At 37.6% G+C, this 26,246-nt stretch overlaps 1 protein-coding gene across 1 annotated transcript in view; it reads left to right on the top strand.

Moving 5' to 3' along the window:
- LOC763606 overlaps positions 1 to 26,246 on the top strand; it is a 63,913-nt gene that overhangs the window by 5,179 nt on the left and 32,488 nt on the right. Inside the window, exons 2-3 of the mRNA XM_001199633.4 lie at positions 21,968 to 23,683; positions 26,111 to 26,206. Of these exons, the coding sequence (XP_001199633.2) occupies positions 21,985 to 23,683; positions 26,111 to 26,206 (1,795 nt within the window). The 5' untranslated portion in view covers positions 21,968 to 21,984. The remainder of the gene's footprint in view (positions 1 to 21,967; positions 23,684 to 26,110; positions 26,207 to 26,246) is intronic.

Below are 26,246 nucleotides of genomic sequence, written 5' to 3'. Positions count from 1 at the left end.
CCCTACTTGAAATAGTTTTTACAGCACTGGCTCTTTTTCCTATTTAAGGGACTTTGTAAGAGTTAGGGGGGGGGGGGGTATCGCCCTGAGCCCCCTTCTACCTTTTTCCTTGATTAGAAGCACATCAGCTTATTATTGTAATTTACCCCTTTAATTATTTTTTTTTCTTTTAAAATCCCAGGGTAAGGAATCTCAGTATACTATCTTTTCCTTGATTTGTCCGATACAAGATACTTACATGTGGGTAAATTAATGAGATTAGAACTAACATGTTTACGTTTGCCTGTCACTCACTGTATCTGAAAAAAAAAAGAAAAAAGAAAATTGCCACTGGCATTTGGCAAGATTATCATACACTACACACTGTATAGGCTTACGCTTTGCTATGCTGACCTTATGGTTAAACAAAATATCAGGGAAAGGAGATGGTGCACACATTGTATGCATGAATCCAGTGTAATGTTAAGAAACCACAATACTATTTTTAGAACTTTGAATCAGATTATATTATTTTGTCAGGACTGATTTACTTTCATATGATCATGAGTATTCCAGGGATGAGAAATATACCCAAGCCTGTGTTTCCCAGGTCAGGTCCTAAATCTGCAGATACCTGTAGGCGATCTCCTCGATAGCAAACTAAATGATATCTTGGGAAATCAGATGAGTGCAGTAATTGAAGGGAAAAATCCCCTCTTTAGAGGGGGGGGGGGGGCCTGCATCAGCACATTCAAGTAAACATTATCAGTATGTTTAAATTCCTGGCTTGAATTCCTATTTGTACAAAAAATTCATGTGCAATGATGACAGCAAATCCTCCAATCAGTCACAAAGTTTCAATCACGTTTTGTGGATATGAGGAGCTGTGATGGTTATCAAACTCATGGTGACTACTTCAGTTGCAAATTACTGACGGTTGATTCTGCTCAATCATGTTTTCTCTGCAATGTAATACTACATGTAGGACCTAGCTAGATCATTGTGATGGTGATTGAAATTCTTTTGCAATAAGAATTACGAGACTGAACAAAATGATGCTCCAGATCGTGGTTCATCAGAAACAAGTACCCCTGTGGCATGAGCTTTAGAGTCCACTGCTTGTATAATAATAACAATAATGATAATAATCTGGATTTGTAATACAAAATACCGTCTCTCGGCACTTTACAGATAATATTACTCCGGTCATCGGATTCGTTCACGCTCAATTTGCACCATCTCCACTCCCTGGGGAATACTTCTACCATATAGTTACCATGAGCATGTCCCCATTTCTCTCCTGGGTATGGAGTGGCAAATGTAGATTAATGCCTTGCCAAAGGACATTATTGCCATGTGGGGTATCGAACCCACGAGTATGAAAGTCCACTACTACATGTATGTGTCTTTAGAGTTTAGACATGACTTCTTCTATAGTCATAGTTGAGAGAGCTGCATCAGTAATGCTTTCAGGAGTTGTGATACCCCAGGCTTTATGATGACATTGATTGGAGAGCTTTTCAGCCCAGATCAATGAGTACATTTGTATTATTATGTGTCATGCTTCCTGTCTTTCTTATACTGATACATGAAGCATTATTGTAATGAATATTCACGTTGCAACCTAATGGATTAAATTAAACATGACTTTTTTTTGTAGTCTGTGGGTATCTCTTGTTGAGGGAACTGTTCCCTAACTTCAGGGACTTTGTTAGTTACGGCAGACTGTCTTTGTTTCGTTGCCACCATTTCTTCCCAGATCTATAATTAAGTTTTTTTTTGCACCATATTCAGCTTCATGTGGGTTTGCTAACTGATTTATCATTCTATTGGCAACATAAAGATGTATTTTGGCATACCTGTTGGAGTTGAAATTGACAGTAGTGAATATTCACTTTGCAACCCATTTGATTGAATGAAACATGACTTTTCCATCGTCATGGCCATCTCTAGGTGAAGACGCTGTGCCAGAACTCCAGTAGGTTCTTCCTTCCGGCTGTCTTATGTGAAACAGTGATGTGTTTCTGAGGTCCCTTACCTTGATCAATAAATACCTTTGGAAAGTGAGAACTTGTTTACATTATAAAATCAATATTAAAGGGATAGTTGAGTTCTTGTTAAAGACCACAAATGCCTTCAAAGGGCATGGTTATTCCTCTTATTCTTGTTCATGACATTTCTAGTGCTCTCTAGAACCTAAAATTGCTATGAAGGTAATTTTAGACCCCAAAATGTGTGAAAATTAGATGAAATACAAGTACCAATTTAGCTTCACTTCCAAAAAATATGGTGATCATTAATTAATTAATTGATTAATGATATCAATACATGGGCTTGTTGGTTGCAAAATGCATTGTAAATTCTGCCGTGTGAACCTACATGTATCTTCAATGAAGTGCATTGCCCTTTGAAGATTGATCAATATTAGGTCGTGTTCAATGATGCAGTAACTAACATTAATCACGTCCAAGCTAATGATGTGTTCATGCAGAACATTTTGTTGTCCATATGGTGAAGGATAGCATCATGTTGTGCAAGATAGCTTGATAACCTTATGGCAATGTCTGCATCAGGGGGGTGTTTCACAAACCTTGTCATCAGTGACAAATGACAGTTTTTGTTATAAGCTACTGAAATCCTTGCTTTTGATTGGTTATCAGCAGATTTATCACTTATTTTTGTCATTTGTCATTGAAAAAAGGTTTGGTGAAACAGGTCCCTGACATTGTATGCTGTGAGACATCCTGGCTAAGCATCATTCACACGTGATGCTTTAAACCATTTTGACAAATTGCTGATTGCAAATCAAAAATATTTCTTGTTAGAAGGAATAATAGCAATGTGATGGTGGTGATGGTGGTTATTTTACCTAACTGCTAAGAAAGCAGAAATGCTTGTAAGAAAGCAACCAGACGGCCGACGGCTTTGGGTCCTCTCCAAGGGACCTGGTAATGAGGATTAATGCCTTACCAAAGTGCACTAGCGCATCGTCTTGGTTTCGAACCTGGGTCACCGGTTTACGTGACCACTGCTCTACCGACTGAGCTATCGCGCCTCCGAAGAAGTAGCAAGGTGCACCTAACAAAGGCCTTAGTGTAATGTGAAAGTACTGTTTAGATTTGTATGTTATAACTTACATGTATAAGATACAAACAAATTGAAGAGCACCAAACATATCAATGCCATTTCATTTTGCTGCTGCTTAAAAAAAAAAAAAGGTTTATTTTTTATTTTTTAAAAGTTGCTGAACCATGTATACATAAGGCTTGAATGGAGCTCGTTATCTTATATTATATATGGACACTTTGACAGCTAAAGATGTTGAAAGGGAATTCTAAACAGGTCGTGTTATAACCCATGCTCCCCAGGGAGTGGAGAATGTGCATACATTGTGGTGCGGGTAAGCCTGAATCCGATGACCGGCGTAATAATATGTGCTGTGCCTAGAAACAAGTATTACGCGCATTATAAATGTGAGCTATTATTATTATTATTCCAAAGGCACATCATAATTTATGACATAAATCTTCAGAATGCAACTTACTATGGATATAACTAATGATTCTGCACCTCACCGATTCATGCAAAATTAGAACATTCAGGTGTCGCTTAATAGTTTCTGGAAATTGCTCTTTTTGGTATTAGAGTCACTTGTGCGTGTCGTAGCAGATGCAGAGAGTGTGGCTTTTTGAAGATCATTCGTTCTAGTCCAGAAAATTTTGATAAATGTGCACTTCATACTGCTCTTAATGGTTTTAAGACCATTAATGTGTTGGTGAACTTGGTGAAATTTATTTATTTATTTATTTATTTTGCTTTATTTACCCAGGGTAACCCCATCAGTGAGTAAAACACTGTTATACTCGGGGGCCCTGAAATGAAGGCTTAATTGCAGAATACTCAACCACACATCAGTATATTCTGCCAAAACCAAGTCATCCAAATACAATGCAGCCAAATAGGTATCGATCCTTTTTAGAGTTTGTTTAGCTGTGTGACTTGGGCATGAACAATACATTACACAGTGCGACAAACAGAAATCAATGACATTTTATCTCCAATTACGCCGTCTTGAAATCTTGAAATCACTCATGATTTGCATAAATCCAGGGTCTGCAGTGTGTGATACAATGTCAATTCAACCGGATCCTCGATGTGATCTTCTTTCTGCTGGTTTTTTTTTTTTCGTTCGCTTACCATGAATCCGAGGCGATAAAGCCCTGAAGACGTGTGACATGATTGGTTGCCTGAAAATAATGAGGAAGAGCATGTACAGTACATTGTATAATAATGTGTTTTACCTCTGCCTGTTACTGTGCATACATGTACATGTATAAAACGTCATTTTGCTGTAGAAGACCACTTGAAACCAGGGACCTGTTTCACAAAACTTTTCATCAGTGACAAATGACAGTCTTTGTTGTAAGCTACTGAAATCCTTGCTTCTGATTGGTTATCAGCAGACTTGTCACTGATTTTTGTCACTTATCATTGAAAACTGGCTTTGTGAAACAGGTCCCAGAACTTCCCTTTGATCATCTAGAGAAGATGTGAAACAATTATTCTTGTAATTTTGAAACCCGTTTGATTTTTAAAAATTTTTTCTTTCCTTTTTTTTCTTCTCCAGAAGGAATTATATCAAAGGAAACCACATTCTAAAAAATAAGTGTAGGTTTTCTGAAAAATGAGATAAATTGCTGCCCTTCGTCGTACAATATTCCTTACAAAAATGTACAAGAGATATACTTGATGAAGTAAATGAAGATATTCTTGACATGATGTGATGCCTTTTAGCATGACATGGGCGCAGCCATTTTCTTGAAAATGTGATGTACCAGTTGAAGTTGTACATGTATCATGCACCAAGCTTCAGTTGGAAAGACTTTTAAAATCAATAGGAATACTGTACTTTTCAATGAGGAAAAAGCATAGCTGAGAATATAGAAATTATATTTAGTGAAAAATATATAACAGGGGAACAATTGTAATTAATTTTATTTCAAAATACTGACATATAGCAGTTGACAAATCTATTCCATTCATGAGAAACCAATCTGTGTTCTGGCAATTGTAGTACAAAGGATAATAGCAGGTGAATGGAAAGCTTCATCACCACACACACCTCGGAAGGAAGCATTCATAAATTTGAATGCATTTACTTGATAAACGACTTCACTTAGTATGTCACGTTATCAAGAAAATGGCAGTGCCACTGTGTTGCTGAGAAACTGTACATTAATTATTCTTGGTTTATGCCTCTCTCATACACTTTGGTGGGGAATCTTGTAGATTTATGGGCAAGAATATAATAAATCTCTCAGAATAAGTAAAGTTATTTCTTGGGTGAGGTTTCTAACAAATGAAACTGAAGATAGACTACGTAAATGTTGTACATGTATATGGTAGGCATGTATGCACATAGTTTTTCAGGTTTTATCATGCATGTTTTACTCAGGTTTACGTATTATAATATTAATTTACAAATATTAATTGCAGTTTATTACCAAAATTCTACATCAGATGTAGATAATGATTGCATAGCTTCTCTATCATAACAGGCAATTTAGAAATAGCAAAAGAAGAATAATTAGGTCACTGTTGCAAGGGTTGCTTTTCACTTTCATTAATCACATTGATTGTCATCGATGAGTGTGCTCTGGTATGCATCCTTAGATTAATTACTCGTACGAAATTAAGACTCCATAGCAACGTAAACACTTTTCATACATAGAAAATATACACACGTACATGTACATGTATACAGGTGAAACATCTATCGCCCTATATTTGTACATACTGTACAGTCAAACCTTTTTTATTGAAAGCAAACAGTCTCCATTTATAAATTCTCTTTTATTACAATGTAGTTATTAATGTATTCCATGGTGTGACTACAATACATTTCAGAGTGATTATAAATGTATAATTCTGACCATCATCATCATCATTAGTAAATAACTTATAAAATATGGCTGCTGAATGTATGAAGATCAAATATTTCATGGGTACTTGTTCAATTACTCACTAATTTTAATCATAATCAAAATTAAATTTAATAAATTCATATTTTTTATATTTTTTTAATTCTTAATTTTATTTTTTAATTTTATTCAGGAGGGGGGGGGGGGGATTTCATTTTTGTGCCGTTCTATCACTAGATGTAGGAATTGTCAGGTACATTTTATACATTGATTAGAGATTAAAAGCAAATTTATAATTACTTGATTCTAAGAGCTAATGTACATGTACATCAGGGTTGATGTACATGGACATGTAGACTTAGGCTTGGAGTAATTTTACAAAAAGTTATGCCTATTTTCGACGTCAACAAAAGTGTTATTGCATGCACGTACTTGTATTTATGATATGCACTTTAAGTAATTGTGATAGGAATTGTGAAATCATGCATACTACTTACGATGGAAAACATACAGTGCCATTTAAGACAACAGCACACAATTCACCTGAAATACGTGACTGGCTTCTCCTCAGGACTGCATGCTAAGGAATTGTATAGAAAAGCTGCATGCATACTTGGGAATTCAAGAGAAAAAGAAAAGGTAAATACAGCACGAGGCTCGGCAGGCGTGCCAAACGACAATGGTTCATGCCTTTTCTCATATTTGATTAGGACTCAAACGTAGGGAGGAGAAGAAAAACCCACATCAGAGGCAGAGAGAGAGAGAAATGATCATGCCATACACACACACGATCACTCTCTTGGCCATACATGTACACGTACGTGCATCTAGCTCAAGATAGTAGTAGGGAGGAATTCAACAAAAAGCTCATCACGTTTCACGATCCACCTAATTAGGATTAGAATCCCTCTAGAATTGTTATGAATGACCTTTGTAGTGAATGACCTTCAGACTGCTCGTGTTGGTAATGGTTAAAGTTACCATCATCAATTTCTGTAAGGTGTATTTTAGTTGTCAATACTACTCACACACAGTCTTGATAATGGGAAGAAAGGAGGCAGAGTATTTCATTTTTTTTTGCATTTTGAACATACATGAGAATGATGAAAAACAATCCCTTCTTTGATTTTGATGAATACATGTACATACTGTATACCTGGTACAGTCAAACCTGCTTTAGTGACCACTTGTCTACAAAGACCACATTCTTGGCATCCCTTGAAAAAGATTTCTCATTGAAACGTGTAATAACTAATAAAGGAACCTGTGTACATGTACAAATGCCACTTGTTGTGTTTCCCTTAGGCGGTCGCTATTGACAGGTTTGACTGTATGTATAGATACAATTTGCATACGGTACTCAGAGAAGTAAGATGAAATTATGTGCCAGGGAAGCAGATAGTTGTTCCCTGCATGTACATGTATAACATCTGAATACATTGCCCCACGCCTATTTAATAAACTTGCTGCATTTATTTCTAAGAATAATACTTCACTTGACTTCTTCAAAAAAACATCTCTACAAATCTTCATTTGTTAATATAAACGTACATCGCCTTTTATCCTCTGGAAAAGGTGCTTCATGAATCCAATTATTATTATTATATCATCTATTATTACACTGCTTATGATGAAGTTGTCCTATTTTTAGGATTCTTGTAAGGCATCCTGTTTTGATGATCTACTCTACTTTCAACATTCATCTCACGTTCTGTTTCTCCTGACTTTTCTCACATTCAGACTTTTGTCAAAGTTATTTTGAATGATTACTTAAGGCGCATTTATACTGTCAAATACCTCATTTTGAAAAGTCGCGATGTTTCGTGCACCCGGTTACACTTGTGCTGAAACATCACCGACGGAGCTGTTCAGCGATGTTTTGGCGTGTTTCGGTTGGTAATGCGCATGTGCAGTCTTCCCGACCTTTGACCCCGGCCTGCTATAAGATTTTTAGCGCGCGCAATTTCCAGCTAGCGCTATAGCTAGCTAAATAGCGATACATCCCATGCGCATGCATGCGATATGTTTTGTTTATCTCGCGTGTAGTATTTGAGGCAAGAGTGGATAAGTTACGAAGTACGGACTACGGCTGCTGATTCAGTTTTCCCAAATTCAATCGAAATCTAGTAGTAAAAACGATATGGGAAGGTTAAGAAAATCATCGTTGTTAATTGGAATTATGAGAATTCTCCCTGCCTCCACATCGAAATCAAGAACTTCATCTCATCATCAGTCCAATGGGTATTGTTCACTTCCATATTAATTAATCTAACAAAACACTCAAATACTACTACTAGACAGATATGGCCAGACGGGAATAACGAAGATTGAATAAAGGATGAGTTAACGGAATTGGAACAAACGGAGCTGAATGAACGGATAACACGCGCGACGATGGAAATCCGGGATGGAAATGCTATAAATATCACACGGGAAGAACGTGGTTTAAAAGAGCGCGGGTAACAATCCGGAAGTGCCGGAAGTCACGTGCCTAACATCGCGATGTTACAACTGCGAGCGGTTATACTTGCCAAACACGCCAAAACACGCCAAAACACGCCAAAACACGCCAAAAGATCACACTTCGTTTTGGAATGTTTGGGGCTTGGCATGTCTGCCGGTAAAGCGTAGTTGCCCTTGGTAACATCGCGGCCAGGCTCCGGTTTGGCATTTTTTGGCGTGTTTGGATGACAGTGTAACTGCCCCTTTAGATTGATTTTGACAGTCTTTGTAGACCACTGTGTATCAGGTGCACCGTACATGATAGCTCATTTAAAGCTCAACTTCGACAGGTGTCCAATAAAACAAAATGCACCTGTTCTTTTTTGCAACAATTCCCAATATTTCACAATAAAATGTCATGAAGAAAAATAACATGGCCCCATTCTCTTGAAGAACAACTGAACAGTGTCATACAGGTAAAGCTTTTATCATCCTGCATGGATCAGAGTTAAATGAAAAAATAAACAGAAAGATCAAATAAGAGCTCGTCATTTTCCTTGTTCCTTAGTTTCTGTGTATACTATTTGTTTCAGCTGTTTTTTTCTTGATTGCATTTCACTCTGATGAGTGCAAGATGGAAAATTTCAATTTTTCTTTTTGGAAGCTATTCCTTAATTTTGTAGAGCTTATCTTCCTTTAAATCCCTTGAAGTGAATAAGTTACCTGAAGATACATTTTTGTAGAAGTTGTTTAGCCCTGCCATAGGTTTAAAGTAGTTTTAAGAAATACTTTTCTGTTTGCGGAAGCTCATTTATGATTGCGTGTCCTATAAGTGTAATTTAGTTACTATGATATTGAAGCATTGAGCTCTTTTTTACCAAAGCTGTTTTGGAGCTAACCTTTAATAGTTAAATCGCTCACAGCCCCTGCATTTTTTCTTTGTGTGTTCTGGTTTGAAACAAGAGAATGTCTTTAAATGTGTGTCATGCCATGTTCTAGCTCCGTACTGTCAAGTAAACCAGCAGGCCCTGCCAAGAAGAAGAGTGCATTCGTCAGTACAGATTACCACAGAATAAAGGCTAATTAATTCACTCTTCACCCAAATCAGCATCACCTACAATATGAGCACCTTTCATAGTGTTCTGGAAACGAATTAATTCACCAAGATGCAAAGAGGTCTCTTCTCTTCTCTCCCTCGAGATTGAATGTTGCGGACAGATTCCTATTTTGATTCCCTGACATTTCTTGTGAATATGCTGCTTATAATAGAATAGGGAACAATTAATTCACTCTTCACCCAAATGAGCATCACCTACATTGAACACTTTTCATGGTGTTCTAGAAATAGATTGATTCACCGAGATTCAAAGAGGTCTCTTCTCTCCCTCGAGATTGAATGTTGTGGACAGATTTCTGTTTTGATTCCCATACATTTCTTGTGATATTATATCCATACGTTGCCGATAACAGAATGGGGACTAATGAATTCACTCTGCTCCCATTTACATTTTTTACCCCATATTTATTATGCTGGTGCAGTTGAGGTAGCAACAGATGATTGTTGACAGCTGGTAACACCAGTATTCCATGTAAGGCGAGAGCCCCAAATTGGTTCGCTGCTGCTCAGATGATGTTATGTATCACTAATCTATTAAAAACAAAAGTAACTAAACATTTCTAACACATGTAACATAGGACATTTCTGGAACATAGAAGGTAATTGTATGGAAGTGTACATGTACACTTATCGGAGATTTTGATTTTTGTAGCTATACTGTACATATGTACATGTCTTGTTCTGTATTACTATATGCAGAGACGCCAAGTTCAAAGATCGGCAATGCGTGACATTTCATGATTCGGTGCGCAAGCGCGCGTGCGAGGGTATAACACCTGTATAAGGTATAGTGTTTTTTCAAAATCTAGCCCGCGCGTCGTGCGTAGGAGCATTTTCAGACCATCGTAATGCATGATGTCACGCCTAATGCGTGATACTTGTTAGCTCTGTATATGTGGCTTACAACATAAAGGAGGCTAAATCTACATCCCCTGTTCAGGCCTTGATGACCTTTACAGCCATTCACCAGGGCAGTGGAGTGTTCTCATTCCTCATTAAGTATTGAATTTTAGTAACCATCCACTCTGCATGACAACTGCACGGGAGCCTAACCGTGCGGGAGCGGCCTAATACTGTACATGTATGAATAACCAAGATGCAACAGTTTGGTCGCTAGTTAATTCCATTTTCTCCCAAATCAGCACTGCCCACATTCAATGCCAATATCATTTTGAGTGGCTTTTGTGAACTTGGATGGAATAGGTAGTCACGTGGAGTTGCAAACATGTGTTTCCATTCTACCTTGAGTATTTGATTTGGTGAATCTCGATTCTGTCGTAATGTAGGATTCCTAGCTAAGAGGTATGTTTATTTCTTGCTGTTTTGAAAAGGTCGCTATATTCAGTACTAATATGTACATGGTAGATATTTCATATCTTAGAAGGATAAAGGAGTGCATGACGCGTAATTTAGAATATGTTAAATAGAGAAATACTGGGAATCCATTTTTAATATCTTGATACAAGAGTACATACATGTACACTGTAGACTGGGCACCATGTTGAATAATGAATATGTATTATGTACAGGTACATGTAAACTGCTGAGAGCCAGAGGGGTGCACTAATGACACTTTCCATGTATAGTAAATGAAATATGTGCCTCCATGGCTCTTACTCTTTTAGCCACCAAAACATGGTAGCGGTGAGTGCTTTAGCTCTGGTAAGCTCTAAAAGAGCTCTGACTGGTAAAACAACAACACAATACTTTAATATCACTGTGAGTAAATCACACTTATACAACATATGTAATTGTTTATCGTTCTATTTTGTTTGTTATAGCATTTTGAGACTTTGATGGTAAGCCAGAGCTGGCAACCATTCCGTTTTTGCCGGAATTACTCCGTTTTTCCCTCCAAATTATGATATTATGTTTTTTCTTCATAAAATATATTTTTTTAATTTGATTTAAAAAAATAATTTTTTTTAAAATTTTTTATTTTATATTTATTTATTTAATTTTTTTTTCTTTTCACATACCGCATGTCAAACAACTGCCCTAAAATGGTGATTCGATCATTACTTCAATAGAAAAATAATTTCAAAAAGAATAAAATGCCGATAATATCAAAATATCACCAAAAAAATTACCTGCTTGTATGAAAAAACAGCATGATGAATGAACATTTCTGAATTGGAAGTGTGTCAGGTGTGGTTGTAAGTTTTGTTTTATGGATTCCTTTTTTTTGCTTGAAATTCCTTTTTTTTGCCATCATGATTCATTTTTTTGGTCGCACAAGGTTGACAGCTCTGGCTAAGCACTTTATAAGCACCGTTTTTATTATTATTATTATTATAATACAACATCGAATCCTAAAAGAGCTCCTGCTAACAGAAAAGTACTTTTTTACATTGCTTACAGCAGACAATGTATAGTACAGTATGAAACATAATATGAATTATCCTCAAGGTTTTGGAACAGGACCAAGAATTTGCTAAGTCAAGGAATATGCTCTTCAATCACAGTGTACATGTGTAAGTAGATTTGTATGTATCTTCTTTAGATGTGGACGCAGGGTAGTATGTATAATACAGGGCTAAAAAAAAAAAAATCTTTTTTGGAAGAGGTGGGGGGGGGGGGGGGGCAGGGGGGTTGATCGCAATTTGTAGGACTTACAAGTACGGACAAGTTTTATAACCTCAATAGGATTGGGGGTGGGGGTGGGGGGGGGGGGTAGTAGCAAGAATAGCTGATAGTACTCATAACATTTTCCTGGCCTCCAAATTTCATTAGAAAAAAAACTTTAAACATAATAAGTGGATGGGGTCATGTTCTTTTAATTCACATTTATTTCATTCTCTATTAAAAATTACATTGATACAAAAGATACAAAATTATTCATAACAAATTTAGAAATGAAATGGGGGAACTACATAAATAAAGCCCTTAGGCCTTGTACAAGCATAGTCCCCAAAGCATTGATAGCATAATGTAAAGCAAAGATTAACAAAAACAAGGATAAAAACAAAACATTTATAAAAAAGAAACAAAAAACAAAAATAACACAAATATAAACATGAGATAAATAACTACATATTTGATGTTTGATAAAAACATACAAATCTAAAACCTAATCTTTAATAAATTTAAGAGCAATATTTTGACATTAGGAGGATGGGGGAGGGAGAGGGGGGGGGGGGGGGGGGATTGGAGTGCCCAGAGGATCCTTCAGCTTGTTTGACATTTTGACATTTTCCGGTAATAACTTCCCTGTACTTTTCACACTCGCATCACATATGATACCAAAGTACATTCTATTCTTTACATCCGCCGCTACCCACAAAAAGTATCTTTCTTGAAAGAAGTTTCTTGAAAGGATACATACATGTACACACATGAGTGCATGTTCATTTGTTAATAATATGTTTTGCTCTTTTATTCTGCGCTTCCCACAAAAAGTCTCTCTCTATATTGCGGAAAGACTTGATCAGTGTCAAATGAAAGCAGCTCCTCAACCACTAATGGACTTTGGACAAGCGGTAACTCAGAAGATCCTTGTGGACAATATCAATCTTCTCTGATTGAGGCTCATTGTGGTGCTGGTGTGTTGGGCGGATGCTTGTAGTCGTAGAAAAATGTCATGATTATAGAAATGGAAGTGCAATTCTTGAATGAGTTTACCAGTACTTTTTATATGTGATTCATACAGGAAGTCTTTGCAAATGTCAGATTGTAGAGAATTCTGCAGTTTTGTAACTTTTTTTGTTTTCCATTTTAAATGTGTTTTTTTCTTTTCATTTTAAATTTTTGATTTCAGGGATTTTAGTTGAAGAAATTTCCAAAATACCATTTAGACTTAAAGGTCTACACCCTGTATCAAGCACAGATTGTCTGAGATTCGATCAGTTTTTGAAACTCAATGGGTATTTCGACTTCAAAACAGATCGCTTAAATTTCAATTTGTTTTGCTTTTGTGTTATGTTTTGTTGATATTTTTGTTTGGAGTTACATGTAGTACATATACGTTGTACATGCATTATTTGCATATTTTATAGAATTAAAAAGAGTATTTAAATCTTTTCACTGGATGGTTGTCTTAACTTCATTGCTTGAATACCTTATCATAATAATATAAAGAATACATACACACACGAGCGCATGTTCTCATGTTACTAATACTTTAGCTCTTTTATTCTGTGCAAAAATTCCATCGCAGAAGAATACATGAGAAAGAATATATCAGGACTACTGACTGTGGGTAATACAATTAGGCATGACATTTTCACTCGCCGCCATGTAGGTCAGAATATGCATTGAACTCCCTGTTGTGTAACTTGGTATATTAGTTCAAGTTCAACATGAGGGGTCAGCATGTACATGGTGAGATTGGTTATGGCAAATGGAGGGAGCATGGTGAGCCAACAGCAGATTTGATCAATTCATACAATTGAATTAAATAATTATTTTACCTGCGTAGCATGTACAGTTAAAGGTGCTCTTCAGCATTTTACCAATTTTCAAATGTTCACTGATTTTGTTGTTGTTGCTTGTCTGGTAATTTTTGTGTAATTTATCAGCTGAGAATGTGATAGCTTGCCAAAAATTTCTTGGAATCGTACCTGCCTTTTTTTAAAACACAAAGATGGATTTGCTCCTGTGTAGAGAGAGGCATTTGCTATTAAGTGCTTACTCCAAGCGTCATCTTCTTGTAAAATCAGCCATGATGAATATCTGCAATAGATGATTTAATCTCCAATGTACATGTACATGTATGTATTAGAACTTTAGAAGATCTCATACAGACTGCACCGTAACATCCACTTCATCATTATCATATTGAGCAAGAAGGGCATTAAACCACTTACTTTAGCACAGAGTTAGCACCCTTCTGGCTCTAAGCAGATGCTATTTTGTTGCCCCAACCTCATGGACCGAACCTCTTCCTTTGTTTAGATGATATTTAGGATCTTAGAATTTTGTATCAATTCAATCATCACCAATAAACAGAGTGCATCCACTCTTTTGATTTCCCTAAAGTACACACCCCTGCGCTATTCCCGACTGGCTGTTGCAATGTGTACACACATACCGTTGTCTGAAGAAGAATACGATTTTCTAAAAGTGTAGTGAACTCCATAACTAGGCTAAGCACAGTAGGCATCGAATAACGTTCTGACTTTTAGAGGCGAATCTCATTTTTCCTTTTCTTCAAAATATTGTTGAACAATCATCTTCTTGTTGCCTGAATGAGAAACACCCAACCTACATTGTACGTACATCATTGATTCTTAGACTATTCAATTAAAAAAGGAGTGGCACTCCTTTGTATTATGAGTTCTGGTAAAGTCCTAAATTCCCAAATTTGTATTTATATTTCAAACAAAAATACAAAAAGATGGATAACAAAGGTAGAAATAGTGTACACAAAGGGGAAAAAAATCCTCTGTAGTGCCTGATACATAAATGTGTACAAATGTACCAATAACAATGTGCTACGATCACATTATTACACATTATCAAATAAATTAATGTAAGCTCATGAATACAATATTTCATAATGATTATATTTAACATCATGATTTATTAAAGGTAATACAAAGTTTTGGGAAATTTTGAATATTGGGTGGATAGTGATTCTTTACAATTTTGATATATTTGAATGCCCCTGTGGATGTATTAAAAGCACTAGAAAATTTAGCCCCTAAAACACTTCTGCTTTGAAGAAAAATTGAATATAAAAATTTACCGGTGCTCCCGGTAAATTTTGATAAATTTCAAATAGCGCCTACGGCCGTACAATCGTAGCTGCGACCATGAAAATCTCAGAATATGTAGTTGTGATATATAATTTCGAAACGGGAATAGCTAATGGGTCAATTTTAGTCAAGAAACATTGTTTTATAGCTTAATTAATATCTTGACCTTGAGAGGGAGCTAATCAACATAAAGAGTTATTATTTACAATTTCATAACTTTAGACTCGATTTCAACCGCGACAACGATCACTGAATATTGTAGGATCGCATATGCTTCCAATATGTTCATTTGAACCAAATTCATGACCCCATACCAAAACTTTGTATTACCTTTAAGGTATGTACATACTGTATATGTCTATAAATTGAACAGTTAATAAGGAAATTGATAATAATACTAGATAAACAAAACACAGGTCACAAACATAGATTCAGAATCAAGTTGTGAGTGATGACACTGTGTACCGGTATTGTCTTTTTTTTCTTCTTGCATAAGACATCATCGTAGCAATGACACATTAAAAGGATTCCTCTTGAAATATCCAGAGATTTCACAATTAAATGGTTGAAAATGGATGCTTCTAGTTTCTTTTACAGTGCATCTGCAGGACCAGGGGAATGTTTCACATAGATCTTAATTTGAAGTTATCTCTAAGTTGGACTTCACAATTATGAAAAGTTGTTGGCATCTACAAAAATATTTTGTAAAAGTTATTTTAAAAGGCATAAAACATTAATTCAAATCATTCATATTTTCTATTATCAAGGAGATTTCATGTTCTTCATGTGGGATTCATAAATCTCTAAATACTTGAATTTTTCACTTTTGAATATATTTTATTTTAAGGCTACAAATGGCTCTCCATAATGTTTAAGTCCAACTTAGAGTTAAGTTCAACTTAGGATCTTTGTTCAACACCCCCCCTGTACTTCATCTGTACTGAGGCCTTGGAGAGTATCCCCATCTTCCCCCAAATTGTCTAAAGTGTCACTCTTCATCAGCCTTGCTCTCTGACGGTGTTTTCCCATCTACTGCAGATCGTTATAATTAGCTGACAATTATGAACATCGTAACGTGTACTTGAGAGCCTTCAAGATAAGAATATAAAAACCTGATATTCTGTCCTTCATCACCTCATTAAGGTGTTGACAGAAAGTCTCTTATGGCCTGTTCGGACGCGAGGAAATTTTTCCGAAACTCGTGTAAAGAAAACTGTTAGGCAAACTCAAAATTTGGTTTTGATTTCCAATCATAATTATCTTGATAATCAGACAAGGGCGATCGGCTTGTTAAAGTCATGGGGTTCCTGAAGGTTTAACATTATTATTGCAGCATGAGCTAACTCCAGAATTTTGTTTTAGAATCTGAGACATAGTTACAGGATCCCTTTAAGGAGAGATGGTCTTAGAAAGGCCCTTATAACAGGAACAGTGGAATCCAGGCGAAGAAGAGGCAGACACGCTATTACCTGGTTGAACGACATCCACATATCGCCCTTGTTTTCACGAAGTGACGGTAGTGAGGAAAATCGTCACGCAAAGTGAATGCAATTTGTTTTCACTACCGTCACTTCATGAAAACAGTGACGATATGGACAGGGAAAAAGTTGTCATCACATAAAACAAATGTGGTTTAAAGAAACTAGTTTTGAAAGGTCAATGTACATGACAGCTGGCCAATTAGTAGTGTGCATTCATGAAAGGCCAGACCTCGTTAGACGATTGTCATACCATAAGATGTTCAGACTAGAACCGGACCCTGATTCTTTATTAAAGGAAACCTCATCCCAAAGAATAAGTGGAGGTATTCTGAAAAATGAGATGTATTCTGCGCTTGATGTACAAGATTCCTTGCGGAAATGTACAAGAGATATATGAATGAAGATATTTAGCATGATGTGATGCCTTTTAGCATGATATGACATGGGCTAAGCCATTTTCTTAAAAATGTGACGTACCAGTTGAAGCTAAACATCATGCACCAAGCGTTTTTTTTATTTGGAATGACTTTTTTTAACAAGGAAAATTCATAGCTGAGAAGATAGATAAGAGGTTTACAATTGTAACTAATTCATTTGAAAATACTAAAATATAGTAGTTTACAAATCTATTTCATTTATGAGAAACCTTCACACCAAAAGAGAACCAAGTTATTTATGCAATTGCATTCCCGCAATTGTAGTACAAAGGATGATAGCAGGTGAATGAAATGCTTCATCACCACACACACCTGGGAAGGAAGCATCCATAGATTTGAATACATTTACTTGATAAACGACTTGATAAACGATCAAGAAAATGGCATTTTTTTGTTGTGCTGAGAAACTTTACATTATTCATGCTTTATGTCCCTCTCATACACCTTGGTGGGGAATCTTGTAGATTAATGGGCAAGAATATAATAAATCTCTCGGAATAAGTAAAATGTTTTTTTTTTTATCTATAGGAAGATTAGCTTTTCATAAAAGACTTCTGTCTTCTCGCTTTATCCCCCATACTTCATACTACGTGTATGGAAAGGGCGGAGAAATGATTTTCAGGAGATAAGAAAGTGAGGAACATGGGGAAAACAAAACCAAGAATTAAGGATTGAAAGATAGGAAGAGACAGCCTGAAGTTAATAGTAGATGACAGAAGGGCTGTGTACATGTACTGTATGTACCGTTTTTTTAATGGGCAATTAATGGGCAATTTGCGTATATTGTGCTGTTATGGTGTTTATTACAAGATATACAGTAATATACTTTAGGCAATTATTCATTAATGGCAAACCTAAATTCCCATTAAGGTAATGTATGACACTTGCATTTCCTAGCAACTGATTTAATAGAGATGTTATCCTGTCAAAATTGTTCTCAGGCTCTCGATCAGCCCGTTTCAAAATGATTATTTTTCAACCATTAATAATTCCTGTGCTCTTCAATCTTTCCTTCTTTCTTTCTTTCTTTCTCCCTCCCCCTCTCTCCATCTTTCTCTCTTCCTTTCTTGTACTCTGCTATGTCTCTCAAATGTCTCTCTGATGCTCTCTGTTTCTCCTCTCTGTATCTCTCTGTCTGTTCTTTCTCTCTCTCTTGTTCTCTCTTTCTCTTTCTTTCTGTCTCTCCTCTCTCTCTCTCTCTCTCTCTCTCTTTCTCTTTCTGTCTCTGTCTGTGCTTTCCCTCTCTCTATATTTATCTCTGCATGTGTCTATGTTGCATTCTATCTCTATCACTTATCCATCATGCATGTATGTCATCCCTCTTTGTGGATCTCTGATCATAAACTGGTTCACTGTTTATCAAACTTTTCTGTTCCTCTCCCTCCTCTCTCTCCCTCCCCCTTTCTCCCCTCTTTCTCTCCTCATTATCCTCTCATGATGCTTAATGCGTCAAACTTCTCGCCGGGGCAGTTATGAAGGAGCGGTGCGGCGCATGTAATCCTACTACACTGTCAAAACATCGCCCATAGGGATCTGCCCTTTTGCAAGAAATAATTAATGACCGTGAAAGCGAGAGAGCATTAATGAAATCACAAGTATGGCCATCGTTTGCTGGCGCTGGTGAACGTTGCTTGCGCTCAGCGGCCGCAAGATTGCACAGCCTCTTCAGACGAAGATGAGATGGAGTTCCCTGGAGGCTCTGAAAGACTGAGGAGCAGATTATGTGAAATACTTCTTTTTTTAGCCAGCCTCTTTTCCTCCAGACAACTTGAATAATTGTAACTAGGTTCCTAACGAACCATTATGCTCCATAATATTTTTTCACAGGGTGGGGGTGGGGGGGGGGGGGAAGAGCAGGAATAAATGTTTTAAGGATTTATATGTTAAAATGTTGAAATTTAGGGGTCTAGAGTTAGAGTTTATTATAGGGATCAAAGTGCAATGGGTAACTTTTAATGTCAAGCCCTGTATAATATATCAGGGGCATTTCAGGAATTACCCATGCCAGGGGAAAGGGGGTAGGGGTTGGGGTTGAACTGTATTGCTTAGATATAGGTGTAATTTGCCCCCCTTGGCAAGTGTTGAAGTTCTAATTGCATTTACTTAATAAAATGGAAGGTCCATTAAGTTGACATTTTTGTTATTATTATTACAAAATACATGTTGAAATGCATACTGAAGGCTGCATTATATTTTTTTTCACGAGGATAGGCCTATGGATTGCAGTTTTTTTAAAGGTCTGTCTGTATTCATGGAACCCTCTTGGAATTCAGAAATAGTGAAATTTGGGGCCTGTGACCCCCATCCCTGTTTGTGTTGTGATCTGTATACTAGCTGCTACAGTGTACATTTAAGCTCTACATGTTGGTTTATACTCACAGTACTTTACTTTGCAAGTACACGTTTATTAAGAGTTACATTTTTTCAGATGAAGTTGAAATTTACCCACACATGATTGCATGTTCTTCAGTATCATTTACATGTACATGCCTTCTCGTCCGTATCAAATGAAACATTGATAAGCCGCGACCTGGATGTACAATTGGGGTCAAGACGTTCAGATATCCTGTTCTGTTATGCGGCTTGAGGCAGAATAACACCTTGCTCTAAGAACATGCTTATGAATAATGCTTTAAAGAGGAGCACGGTCCGCTTTGTGCAGCCAGCCCACTATCAACCGATGAGAATACATCTACAGTCAAACCTGCCGTAGCGTCCGCTTGTATAGAAAGACCACCTGTCTACAGAGACCGCATCTTTTGTTTCCCATTGAGCAGGGTTTCCCAATGAAACTTGTGTCATAGGAACCTGTATTAAATAAAGAACACCTGCTCATGAAAAACACTTTTCTTGTCTCTCTTGAGCGGTCTTAATATGCAGACTTGACTTTTTAAATGGTAAACTACCGGTCCATGTACTGTACATGTACTTTTGATTTTGAAGTAGTGTATGATAAATTTCGGAGGAACTTAACATTAAAAAAAGATCATATATCCAATCTTGCTAATAAAAAGTGGTCCAGCTTTTAATGTCCAGTAGATTACCAATCTTTGTTTCAAACAACAAAGGCATTGCTACCACAACAATAGAGTGGCAAAGTGTGATGTCATACTGGCCAAGTTGTCATGGTTGCTGTTTTTGTGCAGTTTTTGTGCAGTTTTGTGCAAAACAATGGTGTGCCATGTTGATCGCACCATGCAGCCCCAAACACTGAATTTGCCCTGCTCCAATTTGTTGCTTGAAAGATTTTAGGGTGAACCTCATGTGCAGCCTCTGTTGTTAAGCGCCAGTTAGCTGGATGACGAGCGAATATGAGGTTAGCACGTTGGTACTCTATATATCCCACTTATTAATATTGAATGGTCCATATATGCTAAATTTACTTTTGTCTCCCTCATCTCCCCACCTGCTCATGCACTCTCTAACTGACTTCTCTTTCCATCTTCCCTTTTTCTTCTTTTTTTTCTTCCGCTATGGCGATTCCCATCATATCATTTACACTACGCCGGGTTTGTAGATTGAAGGGAAAAACCGTTAATGTGGGGGCAGGGTAAACAGGAGCCTCATTCACATTGTAGAAAATCCAATTTACAGAACCATCGGTATTTTTGAACTACCATTTGCAGTTTTGCACTCCTGGAAAAACCCATAAAACACATCAGTGTTTGATTATTCTGTTTTTCTATTTAGTTGTACACATATACCACTTGTCACTGCTCTACATGGCTTATAAGCACAGAAGCGAGGAGAGTCATTTGACCAAAAACCAGAATAATTCACTAGTGTTTTGCTACCTACTGCTGTGCAGGCGGCCTCATCTGTTGACCACGTCAAGAAATTACTCAAGTCACATCTATTCTGCTAGAAATTACTTTATTACCAGCCTACATATACTTGACTGATCTCTGAGAAGTGACTAAATTTTGTTAAGTGGCCCAAATATTGTGGAGCGGTGTGTGCAGCGCTTTGTACAGTAACTGCAAAGAATAGGTGGTATATCAAATATCTTTTGGATTGGATTTTGAGAGCAAGCATTTACGCCACAGAAACTAGCAGAGTTTCGGCTGGCATCCAAAAAAAAACACACACTCCAGATGTGGGTTATTCGATTCGGGGGTTGTCATTGTGTTTATGGTTAGACTTGTCTAGCAACTTCTAACAAAACACCAAAATTTGAATGAACCCGATGGTTTTTGCTTGGAGTGTGAATGCTCCCACGGTGTTGTCTTCATCACACAAATCAATTTAGAAGCATCTTGTCTGTCTCTTGAAGGAACATGCAGTGATGGATCTTTTCTAATCAACCATAAATGATATAGGCAGAGTGATTCTCTCTCAGCGCCAGTATTTGCACCGTTGACAGAGCACTGCATGGAAGTGCAGTATATTGGACACTGTAAACATAATGTACTGTAATGTACCAGTGGGAGAGGTGCAAAATCTTTGTTATAGATGCGTATTAGTTTATTTTGTTTTCCTGTTTTTACAAAATTATGCATGAAAGGATTTTAAGAATTTTAAAGAATTACATGTACTGTACATTACTGTACATGTACATGTATGGTAAAACCTGTCTAGAAAGGCCAACTCTTGCATGGGAAACTATCTGTGCGTATAGACAGGGGGCCTTTATTATGTACAAGTGGAATAGGTTTCACCTGTATTCTATGGAAAGTAAGCAACTATGTCATAAACAGATTACATTTGCATTGTATGCTAAATTTGACTTGTTTCAATTTTAAAAGTTTTAATCATAAAATCATCATTAACGACATGGTTTGAATTGGAAGTCTCATATTTACAGAATGCTATCATGTACCAGTAAGTTTTATGATACAGTAGCAGTGTATATTAAGACATTATTCTTTTCTCCTCTCTTTTTATTTCCCTTCAGATTGATGTCATAACAAAATGGATCCGGGTGGCACAATGGTGGAACCTCCTGTGCGTCGCCTACCACCCCTTCAAGTCCTCCATGGTACCCCAGCCCTTGACCTGGACACCCCGCCACCATCTCCCGGCACCCCTCAAGGAGAATTGCTACCCACCATTGCTACAGCAGCAGCTGCACCGGTACCGACACCAAGACTCAAAACCCGGAATACACCACAAGGTCTACCGCAGTACTCCAAGGAGGAGATCTCACATAGTGTACAGATCCTTGAGGAATGCTTTGAGCTCTTGAAGCCACAGAACAGACCTTGCCTCCGTACCCGCGGAAGGGTATCTTCGGCATTCATTCACAACAAGTACAGTGTGTCAATAGCTCATCATTACTCGGATCTGCATGCGCTTTTGTTGCAAAGGGCGCGTCTGCAGCTCATCAGAGACTGCATGTACAGGGCGTCGCAGCTGCGTGAGCTGGTGACGAGCATCCAGGGGTTGGTTCTGGCTGAACAGACTACCTTGAAATCCCTGGAGAATTGTGAATGTTCAGACCCGACCACAAAACTAGAGTATTTGCCAAGGCTATGTGAACACTTACGGATACAGCTCAATGATTGGTCTTCGATTCAACATCAGCTGCATTCGGACAAATGGTTGCAATTGCTTCTCCCGCAACTTCGCTTGGACCTTATGAATATGAGCAACACGCTTTATTACTGGAGAGACTGTGTCCTGTTGTGGTTACATAGGTTAATATACACAGGTATTCGGGTGCTAGCGTTTAACCATGCAAGTTCCATGTCACAAGAACTCTTGTTTAATGTAGGGCGTGGTATGGAAGAGTTCAATAGACTGCTAGCAAGACCTATAGTTCTGTTTGAGCGTTTTTTGTTCTTATCATCATCATCAGAATCATCAGAATCATCAGAATCATCAAATTCTTCAGCGCAGAAAAGCCCATTCTTGGACACAGAGGGCGCTGTTGTCTCCTGTATGCCCTACACGTGCAATCGTCTACTGACCATCTTGGCAAAGGAAAGGTCACGCCCGGTCGCGATCAGAACACTTAATTTCCTTACAGCCAACTCCAAATTGCTCTCTGCTGTCAAAACACCTGGCTTCTTCTTTGACTGGCAGGAGTACTTCAATAGCTTATCTGAAAGCTGCCCAGAAGAGACGGATAGTGAGACAGCCTCTGTATCCTTCGCATCAAGTAGCCCTGTATTAAGTGCAATGTGGGATCTAAAGGACAACAAAGCTTTGGACCTATCAGGGAGGAATTCTCCCCTCAGCCATGTTGAAATGTACGAGGAGGAATTCATTGTGAAGCTTCTTGGAGCGGTTGCAACGTCGACCAATCTCCTGCAGAGACAGGTGGTCAAGACCACCAGGGACAAGCAGGTCGCAGTGGACCGGAAGTCGAAGGCATCAGGGCCTTCCTCGTCTAGCAATGGAAGCGGACTGAAGGCCCGGGACACCTCCCAGCGGAAGTCAGTCCGATGGGGCGACTCCCTGACCCAGGGGACCAGGCAACAGCTCTGTGGACTCTATTTTGAGCAGCTGTGGCAGGAGTTTGGGGCCAACTTGGCAAATGGACTGCAGCAGGTCCTTTGGAAGTCCAAAGGCATGGATCATGTCGATGAGGTCTTGGGTCATGTATCGCAGGTGGATGACCTTGCAGCCTTAACAATAGTTTGGGTCATGGAGTCATCTTGTACCAAAGGTAAATTATTTCACATACATGTCGAAGACATTATAATTAAGGAATGATGTTCATCTCAAAATGTTAGTATCATGTTAATATTTGTTAAAGAAATCAAGAGAATCATGTGCTATTAGATTGTAGCGCTAGCCCCCTTCCCAGCAGAAACACGGCCAAATCTTGAATAGCAGAATATTCAATGTGAGTTTTGTTTGATTCTGTGAGAATATATTTTCTATCATTACCAGAACTCAAGCTTATCTTTAAGGCATTAAAACGTCAATCAAAAACAAACTTGAATTTGAATATTTTAAATGTCCTGATAGGGAATTGTCCAAAGCTACCTTTCATTCATATAATGATAATGGGCTTCAAGTGTAGTATACAAACATGCACATGCTAGTTAGGAATTTTCTTGACAGATCTGACATTGCATCAAGCTAGAATTGTAATCAATACAGGTGTTTTGATCGAGAGCTCCGACTTGGCAGTTTTCGAAAGGCGACCCCACTCGTCACGAGAATCTGACATTCCAGCAAATGATCGCAATTTGATTTCCATTGACATTTCCATACTCTGGTGTTTTCCATTTAGCGTCACTTGAGGATGCAGCCTTCTTGGGCATCCTTTGTTTGCATGAAGATGGGTCGTCTAGCGGTCATATTGATTTCAGTTAAAACCCAATCAGAATGTTAGAGAAAAACACTAGAATAGAGTGACATGCATTGTAGACCTCTGCATTCAACAATAGTTGGGAAATAATAAATGAGGAAGAGAGACAGAAGCAGAAGAGGTAGAGTGAAAAATAGAATTCGATTGTTGAGAAGCTTCTGTTTTTTTTATTTCTTGGACTAAACTATTTTTTGTGAACTTTTTCTCCATTTTATGGAAGCTCTTTTGAGAATTTTGGTACAAAGATGTATTGCCCACGGCATATTGAAAAATAATATCGAAACAGTTTTATGCAACTCACCGATTTGACTACGCTCCCCCAAACAGTTTCACATAGTGCTTGCCCTGCCCTTGCCTAAACAATGCCATCTTACCACTCAGCAAATTACAAGCTTTCATTCAAGGGTATTTTTGAAGTAAAAATCAATGATTTTTTTTGCAATTTTGTCAAAAATGGCTTGAAAAGAAAACTGAAAATATGAGATTACAGGATATTGCACATTGTGTAAGATATGTTAAGTCCCAGGTGAAACTTCTTTGTGTTTTCCTAGCTGGTGTGTGTGTGTGTGTATATGGTTTTTACAGACGTGTATCGATCAGATATGATTATTTACGTCTGGGGACCGACCTTTAACATCACCATCCAAAATACGTGACTCAGTTTCGAACCTGCATCCTCGGCTGAATCAGTTTGTAATTTCCACTGTTAGCTGTATTACAGGCGCACGCCACAACGCCGACATACATGTAGATCACCCTAAGAACAAATCACACAAAAACATGTTAAAAGATAGAAGTACCAATACAGGTGAATAACATATATCAGCAGATAGCAGATGCAGAGATAGAAATCACCTTAAACAAGCATATATTGCATGACTGATCTGGTTTTAGATTTCAACAGAGTTCAAATTTAAACAGATCAAGTCTCATTGTTTGTATGAGATATGAAGGGGAGATAATCTCATTACTTTGATGATAGGGAGATGAGGCGGTTTTGAAGCCTCAGATAATAGGATGCTCTCGAACCTCAAGCATGCTGCAAGGAGGGATTGGCATAGAGGCAACATGTTTTTGATCATTTGTAATTATTTTTTGAAATTTGTTTTATTTGCAAATGCTTGAAAGTTTATGAAGGGTACACTGTACATTTGCAGTGGCATTTTGAAATGATAATGATAAAATTGTAGAAGTTTTTGTATAGTACATGGTTGATTCAGGAATGCCTCGGTAATGATAATACATAGGATTTGCAAGGAGCCAAATCCACTTGACAATCTAATAGACGCAACTTGTGCAAAAGATGAAATACATGATAAATAGACAAAAGTACAAAAGAAGAGGTACGGACATGAGAGGTAATGGTAATCAATTATAGGCTGAATTAAACAGATATTTCTTATTAAAGATTATGAACAATCACAACAAAGCAACAAACAAACATTAAAAACCACCATTTTACACAGAGGTAGATGAGTTTCTTTGGTTACATGTAGACAAACGTGTACTGCACCTATCCACTGCCATTCTCGTGGCAATATATTTTTCGTATTGTAATAATATGCATTATACCTTTTTTGTCCTTCATGTTTTGGTTCGTCCTGTATGTTAAGAATGGAATTGGGAACTGAATGTATGATTACCCTTTCTATAACCATGTAAACCTAACCCTAACCCTATCCCTAACCAAAACCCTAATCCTATCTCTAATCCCAACGCCAGCCCCTGATTTTAGAAATAATAGTGGAATCATTTTTCTCATTTGTCACTTTTCAGAACAAAAGAATCGTTTGTCGCAAGGTGCTCTCAAGGCTATGCACAGCCTTGCCACATCGCTGCAACTCAGGACTGTATTAGCAGCATGGGACAGAGGTAAGGCTTGTAAAAACTACAGATAGAAATCAATAATCCT

The sequence above is a fragment of the Strongylocentrotus purpuratus genome, unplaced genomic scaffold (assembly GCF_000002235.5).
Source record: "Strongylocentrotus purpuratus isolate Spur 01 unplaced genomic scaffold, Spur_5.0 spur5_contig_847, whole genome shotgun sequence".
Lineage (NCBI taxonomy): Eukaryota > Metazoa > Echinodermata > Echinoidea > Camarodonta > Strongylocentrotidae > Strongylocentrotus > Strongylocentrotus purpuratus.
This window is presented reverse-complemented; position numbering and strand designations above follow the sequence as displayed.